At 51.4% G+C, this 13,902-nt stretch overlaps 1 protein-coding gene across 1 annotated transcript in view; it reads left to right on the top strand.

Annotated features, from left to right (window-relative positions):
- The window catches only part of Nup210 (nucleoporin 210), a 90,309-nt gene that overhangs the window by 51,791 nt on the left and 24,616 nt on the right, over window positions 1–13,902 (top strand). Inside the window, exons 17-24 of the mRNA XM_051154908.1 lie at window positions 2,219–2,411; window positions 3,105–3,211; window positions 3,926–4,030; window positions 4,128–4,229; window positions 10,703–10,831; window positions 11,968–12,095; window positions 12,212–12,347; window positions 13,734–13,796. Coding sequence (XP_051010865.1) covers window positions 2,219–2,411; window positions 3,105–3,211; window positions 3,926–4,030; window positions 4,128–4,229; window positions 10,703–10,831; window positions 11,968–12,095; window positions 12,212–12,347; window positions 13,734–13,796 — 963 coding nt within the window. The remainder of the gene's footprint in view (window positions 1–2,218; window positions 2,412–3,104; window positions 3,212–3,925; window positions 4,031–4,127; window positions 4,230–10,702; window positions 10,832–11,967; window positions 12,096–12,211; window positions 12,348–13,733; window positions 13,797–13,902) is intronic.

Genomic DNA, 13,902 nt, shown 5'->3' with positions numbered 1-13,902 from the left:
ACCAGTCACCAGAACAGAGCCTGGCTTCTCCCAAGAGCTCAGCAGACAACCTTGGGCAAGTGAGAAGCCCAGGAGCACACTGTGGCTGAGTCCCTCTGGGAGGCACCCTCTTATAGACTGAGAGACACACTAAAACAGCAAGAGCGTGGGGAGTGGGTGCTGGCCTGGAGCGCAGGGGCCTTCGTGTTGGGCAGTCTGTGCCACTGAGCTGCTGCAGGGTAAAAGCCAAACCAGAAGTTGGTGTGTCTTCCCTGTCTTTAAGCATTGGCAAGGAGCTGCAAGGGGTTCTGGTCTTTCTGCAGCCAGATTGGGGTAGCGCAGAGCTGCTGTGGATTGAAAGGTAACGGCGTGACTTCGGAGCCTGAATCAGAATGGACTATGTGTTGTTGGTGTCAGCAAGAAGTAATGGGCCCTGGACACAGAACTGCCATGTGATCCATCAGCCCTTGCACTCCTGAGCCATGAGCCAGCCATTCAGGCGTGGCCCCTTGCGATTTATGGTCTCATTAGGGGACCTTGAAGAAGATATATCCCTGAGGTGCATCTGGGTGCAGTATCAATTTAATTTTATAGCTCTCCAAATCCAAAGGCCACCTAGGATGGGTTTGCAGAGTAAATTATTGACAAGGTGAGATACCAGAATGGAGTCCACCAGCGGGAATGGCACACTACAGTCAGACTAGGTCCTCCGGGCAGGTCGGCCAATGTTCCTCTCACCAAGCTTGTGTATGAGGGACTAATTCATCTAGGATTGGGCTAGGCTAGTGCCTAAGGAGAAACCAAAGTCATAGGAAGTCCTTGGAGAATCCAACCTTCCATATTCTGCCTTAAGCCTATGTGACTGAGCAAGTACTGTAAAGTGGCTGAGCCACAGCTTTTCATTTTGTTGTAAGTGGGAAAGTTCCAGTCAGCCTGCAGGCATGCTTGCCAAGAGCTGATGTCTTTCCTGGGAAAGCACTGATTTTCTACCAGAGGTTGGGAGAAAGGGCAAGATGTCTGGGGACAGATCTCTGCAGCCCCTCCCCATGCTCTGCTCCCCAGCTTGTGTCCTGTACAGTTAAAACACTTGATGTGCCCAGGTGAAGAGCTGAGCTGCTGGCATGAAGGAGCACCTTCTGAGGTGCCACGCGCTTGGTCAGGAGTTGTCTGGAACCAGGAGAGCTACCAGAGGTTACAGAGGGACCCTCGAGGTGGAGGCAGGGAGCTTGGTGGGAACGTCAGTCAGGATGGCCGTGCTGCAGTAACAGCCCCCACCCCTGTAGCCCCACATCTTAACTATGGAATGCAAGCTCTGCTTTTGCCCGTGTGCCGCAAGAGTCTCGGCGTGTCCATCACTAGGAGCCATTGTGCAGAGAGATGTGCTTGGGCCTCAAAGGGTCCTCCAGAATTGTCACAAATCACTTGTCACATCTCACTCACCAGCCTCAGTGATAGTTACCCTGAGGTTGGAGGGGACAGTCCTTCCTTCTGGGTGGTACCTGAATAGATTAGTTCATCTGCAAACTACACTGGAGCCCATCCTGTCCAGCTACTTCAGTGTGACTCACAGTGTGAATTTGTCTCTCCAAAACAACAGTGCAGGATTCACATTTAAAAAGAAGTCCTGGGGCTAGAGAGATGGCTCAACGGTTAATACTGTTGCTCTTATAGAGGACTAGGTTCAATTCCCAGCACCCACATAGTGGGTCACAAGGGATCTGGTGCCCTCTTCTGGCCCCTGCAGGCATGAGGCATACGTATGTACATTCAGGCCAAACACCAGTACGCATAAAATAAGTAAATCTAAAAAAAAAATGTTTTTAAAAAGAAAGTCCCAGCAGATGGGTTCTGCTCCCTACCCAGCCTGGAACAGCTGAAGATGGAGACCTTTGTGTCATCCTGGGTAGGAAGAGCTGGAGCCAAGGGTTGGTCCTGGCTTGGGGAGATGCTCCTGCCTCTCCTTGGCTGCCTCCTTGCCATTGCCATGTACTCTTTGTGTCATTTTGTTAGGGAAAAAGGGAATCTTTATCACCCATGGACAAGCAGGAGCCATTTTGAGCAGGGCTTTGGGCACTTTAGTGGCGGAATGCCTGAGCATTGGTTTGTGGTCCATCTCCACCCCTTCAATGGGACTGTCTGAGCCCACTAGGGAATCCGCTTGCTTCATGGCGTACCTGTGATGGACAGGAGTGTAAGAGGCCTGGGCGTAGCCACGGCATCTGATTGTCATTTCTTTTAGGTTCCGGTATCCAGTCACCGCAATCCCCTGTTAGACCTGGGTGCCTATGACCAACAGGGCCGGCGGTTCGATAACTTCAGCTCTCTGAGCATCCGGTGGGAGTCCTCCCGGCCGCTGCTGGCCAGCATTGAGCCCGAGCAGCCCATGCAGCTGGTATTTCAGGATGATGGGAATGGCCAAAAGAAGCTACATGGTAAGCCAGGTCTTTAGCCAGAGGGCCTGGGGTGGAGAGGATGGGGGAAGCAGATCTGCTCTAAGTTAATGCCTAGAACCACAGGTGCCTGAGGCTTCCCTGCATTCAGCGCTGGAGCGTGGGCTGCGGAGAGCGCTCGTGTCCCATGCCCCCCCCCACCCCCTTCTTTTGAGATAGTCTCACTGTCACACTGGATGACCCAGAACTCGCTACATAGACCGGCTGATCTCAAACTCAGAGGTTCACCTGATTCTTGATTGCTGGGATTAAGTACATGCCACCACAGCTGGCTACTGGTTTTTTAGTTTTGAGACAAAGTCTTCTAATACAGTCTCTAACTTGAGGTTTCCTGTCTCTTGAATGCTGAGATCCCAGGCCTATACCAGTACACCCAGCTCCACTGTGTCCCTTTAATCCCATATAAGCATGTGAGGTAGGAACCAGGGTCTCAGGACACAGATCCAGTCCCAAGTCTCTTGCTGTGCTGTGACAGCTGACAAACTTCCTCAGCAGCCCATTGTTGCCTCAGCAATTGTTTTGGCCCTGTTAATCTTTACAGGACTAATAGCCTCCCTAAACCCAGTTACCTGTTTCTAAACAACAAAACTGAGTCTGCAGCAGCAGCAGGAGAAGGTAGCCCCAAGGTAACCAAGGGGCTTGTGACCAGCATCTGTTTCCCATCTGTGCCCTCAGGTCTGCAGGCAGTGTCAGTTCATGAGGCGTCAGGAACCACAGCCATCTCTGCCACGGCAACTGGCTACCAGCAGTCCCACCTGAGCGCAGCCAGAGTGGAACAGCAGGTATCTCCCAGAGGACACAGTGGGCGGGGCCATGGGCAAGACCAGGAGGTCTCCTGGTTTTATGTAGATTCTGACCTCCCTTGCTGGGGAATCACTACCTGGTTGATTTCTTCTCCCCTCCCCCAACATCTCCCGAGGGCTTCAGGCAGATGTGCTGCTTTGGGGGGGGGCCAGTGAGGGGGGCAATGGATACATTGAGGGATTTGAATGGTCCCCCAAGAGTGGTCCTGTCTGGATGATACCCATCCTGTCAGACCACCTCCTAGCTGCTATTGAAATAGTGTGGAGGCTGTAGACACTTGTGGGCAGGGAAAGTGGGGGTTTGCCCCCTAAGAGCCCAGATGTTGAGAGGAAGCTGGCCCCATTTGGCAGGAGGTGGCCTGCTGAAGGCAGATAGTCACCTATCCCTGTTCCAAATGTCTTCACTCCGTTCTATTTTTACCTCTTCTAGGAGCCTGCTAGCTTTTGAGTGGCCTCATTGGGCTCTCCACTGGAGCTTTATACCCCACAAATGCCCTTTTAAGACCTTTACATATGGTTCTGACCTCTCTGAGGCTCTCTGCCTTTCAGGCCTCCCTTGGGTCCTGATATTGCTTGAAGCTTCTTTTCCTGGAACGAGGCCATTACCTGGAGCATCTAGCCCAGCTCTCCTCGGAGATAGCTGGTGTTGTCTGTGCTCTTCTGGGTCTGACAGTGTTGTCTTTTCTCTTTCAGCATGACCCTCTCGTACCTGTGTCCGCCTCTGTCGAGCTTATTCTTGTAGAGGATGTAAGGGTCAGCCCAGAAGAAATGACCATCTATAACCACCCTGGTGTCCAGGTATGAGGACCCTCTGTCCCCACCACCCTTCCAAGCAAGGTTCCGTGCACTCTGTGCTACCCAGCCCGACCACTCTCATCCCCACATCTCCCTCCAGGTAGAACTGCACATTACAGAAGGCTCTGGTTACTTCTTCCTCAACACGAGCACCCCGGACATCATCAAGGTGGCCTACCAGGACGCCCGAGGCGTGGCTATGGTAAGCTTGGGCATTGGGGTTCCAGCTATCTAGTCAGGTTGGCATTATTCCAGTAAGTAAGCAGGCACTTAATAACACCCACTGTGTACTGAGCAGGGCCTTGAGATTCTGAGTTGCTCGGGAGCCTCTGCCGTTCCCGTGCCACCACCTCTGTGCTTTCTCTTCCGTATCTACAATTACCCGCACTGTTAATTACCTAATTCTTTCCTTTCAATCAATCTTCTGATTCGTCTTTTAATTATTCTTTTATTACATAAGCGGCTTTGTGGTAACCCTAAGAAACTTGCACTTCAAAGCTTCTCCAGTACTCTCTTCACCGTCTCCTTCATCTCTGTAGTGCTCAACTTCACCCTCTCCCACTCCTACAGACAAGGACCTGGTCGGACCTCTGGCATGAAAGAATAGAGCACCCTGGTATCCTCATGCTCCGAGTCGCTCTTTCTTGTCACATTGTTGTGTAGCCTGCAGTTACTTTACCTGTACCTTTAGCCCCCATTTTATTACACAGGATTAGAGAAAACTCTTTAGGGTCTCTTTTTTTTTTTTTCTTCCCCCTCTTTTCAATGATTTAGCTTTATTTTATGTGTTTGAGCATTTGCCAGCATGCATGTGTACCAAGTACTTGCAGTGCCCTCAGAGGCCAGAAGAGGGCGACCGATCACCTGGAACTGGAGTTGGAGCTGGTTATGAAAGGCCATGTGGGTGTTGGGAACTGAGCCCAGATCCTCTGGAAGAACAGCCAGGCCATGCTCTTAACCACTGAGCCATTTCTCCAGCCCCTAAATGTTCTTTTTGTAGTAGAGCCAAAGAATGGAACCAGAGAACTGTTCTATTTGTCTACATATGTGTCTGTTGGGTTGTCTATGCAGTCATTCAATGGAAAGTTCCTCCTGAAAGGAGGTCCAGAGTGACACCCACCCACACAGTGTCAGCACGTGCCAGCTAGGGCTTTGCCACCAGACACCTCTGAGCCCAAACTCTGCTTCTAAAGTTTTGGTTTTTGTTTTTTCAGTCTAGTGTGTGAGTGTTTTGCCTGCATGTATGTGTGCACCACATGCATGCAGTGCCTGCAGAAGCCAGAGGAGGGCGTCAAATCCCCTAGAACTGGAGTGGCAGGTGCTTTGAGCTACCATGTGAGTGGTGAGGATAGAACCTCTGTCCTCTGGAAGAGCAGCCAGTCTCTTCACCAACGAGCCCTCTCTCCAGCCTGTCTATCTACCTGTCTGTCTGTCTATTTATTTATGGTATTTTCAAGACAGGGTTTCTTTGTGTAGCTGTGGCTGTCCTGGACTCGCTTTGCAGACCAGGCTGGCCTTGAACTCACTGAGATCTGCTTGCCTCTGCCTCCCCAAGTGCTGGGATTACAGATGTGGACCGTAGTGCCTAGCTCAGCTTTTTTAAGACCCTGGGGTCTTCCTACATTTCTTGACCTTGACCTTCTCGACTCAAGTACTCCTCCCACCTCAGGCTTCTGAGTAGCTGGAGCTGTAGGTGTGATACCCGTGCTTTTCCCAAGCATTTTCATTTGTTCCCTTTATAAAAGAAGGAATAATTGCACAGCCCTGGGTCTGATTGTGCCTTGTCAAAGCTTGACACTAGAAGGAAAAGCTTTAGTTGAAATTCATCCACACATCTGGAAACATACCTTATCTTTGTGTTCTAGAGATTAAAAATAACTTCCCACTATCAAAAAGGGAATTTGAAATCAGGAGAGGTATGTCTGTTGCCACAGCAACCAACAACAGTTTCTTTTAGGCTGCCCTTCTTGAGTAAGCTGAGGGTAAACCTATGGCGAGAAGAAAGACCTTTCATCCAGGAGCAAGTGCTCTTGAGAGTCACTCTAGGGCTCTGCTCCGTGTGTGGGTAGTGAGCGCACCATATCTGGAGGTATTCAAATCGAAGCTGGAATCTTTGAGAGACCCAAGGATTCCAGCACTGCAGTTTCCTCTAGAATACCTCTGAGCTCCTTCAGACACTGTCATCTGGGGTTACCTCTGTGTGGCTATCTGCGCCCTCCCAGTCTTCACAGGGTCACAGTGGGCTGCAGCCATTCTGTCCCATGGCCAGTCTGGTACCCTGGGAAGCAGCACTTTGGAGGCAGGCCTCCTGAGTGTGGCTTCTGTCCCGGCGGCTCTGTGGAACACTGACCTTGGGTCTCTGCGTTCTCCTCCAACTGCTTCAAGGGGAAATCGGGTCCTATCTCCTTCTCCTTCTCCTTCTCCTCCAGAACCTGCAGGATCTTTCAGAGTGTTGATGGGCTGTGACGGGTGCTCCCAGCTTCTTCCAGAGGGCTGTCTCTGAAGGACACATTTGCACATTTCTTTGGCATTTTGCAGCTGCTAATTAGCAGCATTCTCATTTCTCTTCTTCGCAGACAAGAAAGCCCACAGCCGTTCTCACGTAGCTCCTGAGACAATGCTTCCTTCTTCCCTATTGATAGGTAGCTGAGGCTCCATGGTGGCTCCTGTATGTGTGTAGTTGGCTTCTCAGTGTCTTTGGGAGAGATATGAGTGCGTGATGCATACAGCAGGCTGTGGTGGAGGTTTTCATGCCCACACAATGAACTCCAGTCTGAGCAGGGCTGATTAGCTTTGCTACACAGCCCCCAGAAACCTCAGCAAGGGGCCTTTATTTTATTTTTGGCTGGCCTACACAGAAGAATATTTACCTGATTTAAACTTAGAGTTTCTTCCTTCTCAACAGTCCTCATATTTCATGATTCTTCTGAGCTCAGCCTGTCACCGAGAGCTTGGTGTGCCCTGAGCACCTGACACTTTCTTTTGCTGTGTTCATTTGAGAAAACTTTAGGGCAGAGTACTGCAGTAACAAGGAGTAAGGCTCACAGGCTCTGCTCTGGTAAGCCACAGTAGTGCTTTTCTATCTCCAGGATGCCCAGGGACATACACAGAAACACACCGGGGATGAGTTGGTAGGAGGTCGTTTGGCTTGAAGTAAGTCCAGGTGTCCCGCATCTTCTGTGAGGCTGGCTGTGGATGGTGTGGTGCCTTGCCCATTCTCACCTTTGGGGAACTGTCAGAGTTGACCACAGTGTGAAGTTTTATCCCGGTTGACAACTAGCTAGCTGTGGTTTTCATGTGAGCATCCCTGGGCATCCCTGTGATGGCGGGGTGAGAGACTGAAGATAGAGGTCCCAGTCCTTTTACATGCTAGCTTGGCCTACTTCACGGCGTTGATGAGCACATCAGAAGTGAGAGGAGTTAATGGCCCCAGTGATGGTCAGAAACATTACTAAGGTCTTTATTCATCTGAAAATGTCACCTGCCACCACAACTTTGAAGTGTGAATGGGGCCCGGGAAGGCGGGGCTGGTGAGCTCATAGGCCATACTGTTTCTTAATGAGTGGTAATGCATTCATCATCTCCAAATTGATGACAGGACTTTCCCTCGGGCTCAGTTCTTGATGATGTTCTCAGTGGTACTGTCAACACTCAGAAATGTGAACTTGTTCCAGACACCCCCACTGCCTCGTCTCGGTGTTCTTGAATGTCCATCAAGAAGCGTGTGGTGACCCACCTACACAGTCTAGTGAGGAGTGGTCCAGGGTCCCCGTGTGGCTACCAGCGAGTGGTCAGCTCTCTCTCTCCTGCCCTTCATGCTGTTTCTTTGTCTTCAAAGTGACCTCATGTGCTGGACTCAAAGCTTTGTTACAGGGAAAGTGGGCTGAAGTGAGTCCAGGAGCGGAGCAGGCCGGACTACACCGCTTCCACACATGCAGCCTGGCATTGTCCTCCCTGCTTTGTCATCCGGAAGGTGGCTGAGAGTCCGTCCTCCGGGAAACCAAGCGGAAGAGGAATTGATTTCCCACTGCCATTTTATGCCTTTGTTTAAAATGTGCAAAGTGATTTTTTTCTGAAGGACAGAGGGGAAAAATGAAAACGAAAAAGCCCACTCATGCCTGCATTGCCTACGTGGGTCTGTCGGCTATGTGTGCACCATGTAATTTCCTCAGGTTATAGAGGACATGCCAGCTCCTGACAGCAGCAGCTTCGGCATGAGCGTCAGACCAAGGCCCAGGTCATGTTCGCAGAGGTGTTTGTTCCTCCCTGCAATTTTGCATGAACTTTCTTTAGGGGAAATGTAATGACTACCACAGCAAAGCCAGATGACTGGTAGCTTCTCCACCCATATTTAATGCCAGGCTGGCTAATAGCAACAGCTCAAATCCCACAGCCATCATTTCGGAACGTACGTATGTTTCCCGTCCTGGGATCTTTGTTAATCTACTTTAAGCCATCCTATTAAATAAACCAGGCACACCTCATCTGCTTGGATGTGCCCTGGAGCTCAGTTACACCTACATGAAGCAGCTTGGCCCAGCTTTCCAATTTTGTCTACCCCTTGCTACCTATGGGCTTAGGCCTCTCTCAGCTTAGCCTTTCCCTGTTGGCCCCCCTCCTCTCCTTTGCTCCTGTCCTGGATGCTGCAGGCCCTGTTTCCCTGTGAAGGGGGTAGCGCCCCGAGTGGGGAAACTGAGGTACTTAGGTAGGGTCTCCAGCTCCCCTTTGAGGCATGCTTTGTTCTTCTGTGCCTTGAAGCTGTTGGGCTAGAATCCACAGGGTCTGCGGTCTCTGCAGAGTCCTTCAGAATGTCACATTCTTAACCCAGCTAGTTTGCTCAAAGCTGTGTGGGCCAGACATCAGACTGTGTCAAGTGTTCTGGAAGGCCAAGGCCTGCATGGAAGGGGGAAAGGCAAGCCGAAAAATCCCAAACAGTGATGAGGGGAAGTCAGCCCAGTGGAGGGAAGATCACGCCTATCCGGTGAGGGAAGTGAGGCTTGAAATTGGAGCCAGCGGCTGAAGGCTAGAGGAAGAGGCAGAAAGTTGGTTATTTCCCTTTTGGTGGAGAACCTGTATCTCCCCCCACCCCTGCCCGCACGACCCCCCAACCCCTACACAGATTCTTGGTATTAGAACTCCAGCTCTGCAAAAGCTGAGCTGCTTGCTGAATGCATTTATACCCACAAGCCCCACTAAAAAGACAAGATGTAATTGCAAAGCCAGTCACGGGCTCCCCACCCTGCCCCTGCCTGCTCAGTCTAAGAAGCCACCTAGCTGAAACACACACACACACCCCTAGGGGACATGTTGTGACAAGTTCGTGTTTGATAGTCAGATGTCTCCTCTGAGGAGCCACTGCAGCTTGGCCAATGCTTGGAGCTGCAGTTGCTTAGGAGAGTCCCTGGGGCTGCGTGGCGAGGAAGGGATAAAGGGGTGCTGTGGAGCTGAAAGACTAGGAAATTCAAGCCTGTGTTTATTCATTCACCTAGAACTTCTTAGTTGGTCATGACTTTAAGCCCAGCTGGGCTGCAGAGATGGGTAGGCCCCCTGGAGCCCAGGACTGGGTGGGTGGTCTGTTCTCAGGTCTCTTTCTTTCTTTCTTTCTTTCTTTTTTTTTTTGGTTTTTTGAGACAGGGTTTCCCTGTGTAGCCTTGGCTGTCCCAGACTCACTTTGTAGACGATCCGCCTGCCTCTGCCTCCCAAGTGCTGGGATTAAAGGCGTGCGCCACCACGCCCGGCTTTGTTCTCAGGTCTCTTATGCTGTGAGTTCAGACAAGAGCTTCCTTTGGAAGCAGCTTCCCCCAGTGCTACCAGCTTCTGGCTTGAAGCTTCACATGAGATTCCGAGTTGTTATTAGAGCCACCTTGTCAGGCCAGCCTGGGCTTGGATCTTTTTTTTTTTTTTTAAGATTTTTAAAACTTTTATTTATTGGTGTGTGTTTACACGCCACTGCGCAGGTGTGGGAAGACGACAAATCATGGGAGCACGTTCTCCCTCTACCACGTAGGTTTTGGGGACTGAACTCAGGTCTCAGTCTTGGCAGGAAATGCCTTTACCTGCCATGTCACTGGCCCAAGATCTTACTTTTTGCTCTATGAACTCAACTCCATCCTATCAAGAGAAGAGTCATATTTGCCTTTTAAGTTCCCACAGACCGAACGACAAGATAGAATCTGCATTTAGAAATGGACCTGCTACCAATACCAATACAAGTTGATTGGAATTTGGAATGTAAACAGATGTTTCAAACAATAATCTAACCTTATGAAAATGCATGGCATTATTAAATAGCTAATGAAGAAGAAACCCTAAGTGTAATGCAGTAGATACCGCAAGCATGTTAGGTCCTGGGCTTGGATCTTCTGCCTCCAGGTTACCGTGTGTGTTCTCATCTATCGTACTTTGGTCAAATTCCCCCTCTTTTTGTAGAATGCATAAAGTTGACATGAATACTGCCTGAGGTCCCCTAGCAGTAATACCCCCCTCTGCAGTTCATGCCCTGGCTGCTGGGGTGCCAGAGGAGTGGTGGCAGAGGATCTTCTGTGTCCACTTCTTTGAAGTTCTGGTCAGATAGTTCCCAGGAATTGGCATCTCAGGAGGCAAGATACTGCTAATGACCCCTTAAGCAGAGATGGGACCTGCAGTCTTGTGACCCTGTCTACCTCTGTTTAATAGGTACACCCTCTGCTCCCAGGCTCATCAACTGTCATGGTCCATGACTTATGCCTGGCCTTCCCAACCCCAGCAAAGGCCGTCATTCATGTCTCTGACATTCAAGAGCTCTATGTCCGAGTGGTGGACAAGGTCAGTAGACGCTTCTCCGAATGGCCCCCCTCTCGCTGATGCAAAGCAGGGGCAATGTGTCCTGGTTGTGGGGGGGTCCTCATGTCCCTTGCTTTTCCTCCTGGGCCCTGCCCACCTCGGTCCCCTCCAGAGTGGCTGAACTTAGGTTACCATCTCTGACGATCCCTGTGCGTCTGTGGACAATGCAGGCTGGCGTCCCTGCTGTATTTCTTCATCCCAGTTGTCCTCAGCAGAGCTTGGCAGTAACTCCTGTCTGCAAGACTGACTGAATTAGCCTTGACTTGGGAATACATGTCCTCCGGCTCACATAGGTTATTCACCAGCCTGCCGTTACAGCTTGCTGAGCATGGAGTTCCACCCCAGGATGTAGGATGAGGAATTTGGGGGACAGATGAGTAAAGCTCAGTAGTGCCACGAGCTCCTGGGATGTGAATAAACAGCAGGCCCCGGTTTCCCTTCTGTGTGAACGGGAATCTGATTTAGAGCTGAGGCGGCTGGAGCGAGGCTTCCAGAGCTTGCCGCCCAGTCCCTGTTTGCCTGTGCTGATGAAAGGCTAGTCGTTGAAAGAGGGATGTTCAGGTGGCGTAAGCTTCTATCGCCCAGCCTCACATACTTCCTAGCATCCTCTTATGGAGACAGGTTGGCTGTGTATCCCAAGCTGACCTCTAACCCCTCCTGAGTGCCACCACAGCCAGCTTCCCTGCAGCTTGCTCACTAGATCCCTCTTCAGTAGGCGCTCCAGGTCCTCCTTTCCTAAATGTCTGCTGATATATCGCACAGATGTGGGCTGTTCAGGCTCTGAGCGCCTCTGGGGCCCTGCTGCTCTAAGCTGCGTCCTGTCTCCCTAAATTCCATTGGCTGCCCCCGAGTGGAGAGCAGAGTCCAAGCCTCTTCTGTAGCCAAGCCTCCCACTCCCTAGCCCCCGTATACTATAAGCTCATCATTTTTCACTCATTGACTCGCCAAGCCCAGAGGTCATTCTGGGTGACGGCCCCCATCCCCACCCCACCCCATCCCTAACCCCCACCCCCGGTTCCCAAGCTCTGAGCTGGAGTTTGGTGATGCTGTCTGAAAGCCTTGGGTGCTACACGTTGGGGGCAGTGATCACTGAGAGACCACCTGAGCCTGTGCTTTAGGTGGAGATCGGGAAGGCAGTCAAGGCCTATGTCCGCGTGCTGGACTTCTACAAGAAGCCTTTCCTGGCCAAGTACTTCACCTTCATGGACCTCAAGCTGCGAGCCGCCTCCCAGATAATCAAGCTGGTGTGAGTCCTCACGGGAGCCGGGGAGCGGGGGGTGTCCCAGAATAGGGCTGATTCCCACTGCAGCCTTTCAAGCAGCCCTTCCTGGAGGAGGAATTCCATGTGTCTTTCTATCCCAGGAGTCTGGATGAGGCTCTGGACAGCTACACGGCCACGTTCCTCGTACATGGTGTGGCCATTGGCCAGACCAGCCTGTCTGCAAGTGTGACGGACAAATCTGGGCAGAGAGTCAGCTCCACCCCACAGCAGATTGAGGTAGTTCTGCTCCTTTTGCTCTGTGTGGGCTGCATCTTGGTGGGCAAGTCTTTCTGGTGACAGAACAGGCTAGGATTTCAGCTACAAGGAGAGGCCACATTGAAATCTGTGCCTTATCATGTGTGGTGAGCAGAAGGCATAGTCACCAGCTCCCAAGCATGTGGATGGCAGCAATTAGATGCAGAACCAGAGGGAGCATGAGATGTTGACTTCCTTCTGTGCCACAGGGGCCCAGGCAGTTCAGAGAAACACTGTGCTTTGTCCCATGCCAAAGGGACAGGCAAAGAATCTTCCCTGAAGCCGTAGACTGATTTTTAGCTTGTATAGAGCTAACTCCTGCAGTCGGTTCTAAGCCTTAGCCCAGGTCCAGGAGGGTCATGAGCACCCGCCAAGCTTTGTCAGGAGAGTGGGAAAGGGCTTCCTATGGCATGTTATTCAACAGGAGCAGCTGAGCTCTAAGGCCCCTACACATTCTCAGTGTGATGTAGGCTATCCTGCATCTAGGTTTTCACAGGTACCCCACTGTAGGCAGAGGTCAGGGAAGCTAGGGTCATGCCACCTTACCCGAGAATCCCCCAGATACCCACTGGCAGCAACAACAGCACTATCTTCTGCCGCCTCGGCCACACAGGGGTAGCAGGCTTCATTGACCTGCCTTCAGAAGCGGGGCAGAGGCGGTTTGTGCCTCCAGATGGAAGTGTGCCTTCCTCCTACTGGTGGTGAGGAATTCGCTGCTGCCTATAAATAGCGCAGCCCAACCAAGACTAATTCTCAGTGCTGAGCCGTCTCCATGCTCTCCTTGAAGCACTTCTTACGTGTTTGACAAGCAGGAACTTGTGGGGGCTGTGGGGCAAGGATGCTCTAGAGCTGTGGTATCCACCTTGGCTGCTGACTGCTCCTGAGCCCTTCCTCTTGCAGGGAAATGGTGCAGCTGCTGAGGTAGAGCGCCATCCCAAGACAGTTTGCTTTCAGTAGTGCCAGGGGCCTATTTCTTCAAAGAGGAGTCAGAATGCTGGTGACGAGAGCCAGTCACAACTTAGAAAGATAGTCTCAATGACCAGAGGACTTGTCAGGCCTCACATCACAGGGTCCTGCCTCTGGCTCCATAGGTCTCAGGTAGATAAGACCAGAAAGTTCCTGGTGTGTCTTCAGATCCCCACCAGGAAGTGCTGCTGCATGGGGCCCACATGTGGAGACCTGCACAGAGGGGGGAGGGGAGAGATCCTTATTTCTGTGGCCATAGGTTTCCCCAGCACTGCCTAGTACCCCAGCCCCTGCCACTTACCCTCAGCTGAGAGGGATGTTCATACTCCTTGTTCAGTGCAGTCATGAGCAGCCAATGTCAGGTTACAGATGCCAGTCCCTTCTCTCTTTCTCCACATCCAGGTCTTCCCTCCATTCAGGTTGATACCCAGGAAGGTAACACTTATTATTGGAGCCATGATGCAGGTAGGAGCCATTGCGGGTCTACACAAGCCTTCACTGTTAGCATCCTCACCTGAGTGGGACATGAGGGCTCTCCAGCATGGCAGGTGCTGACAGAGCCACTGTTTCT

The sequence above is a fragment of the Acomys russatus genome, chromosome 13 (assembly GCF_903995435.1).
Source record: "Acomys russatus chromosome 13, mAcoRus1.1, whole genome shotgun sequence".
Lineage (NCBI taxonomy): Eukaryota > Metazoa > Chordata > Mammalia > Rodentia > Muridae > Acomys > Acomys russatus.
This window is presented reverse-complemented; position numbering and strand designations above follow the sequence as displayed.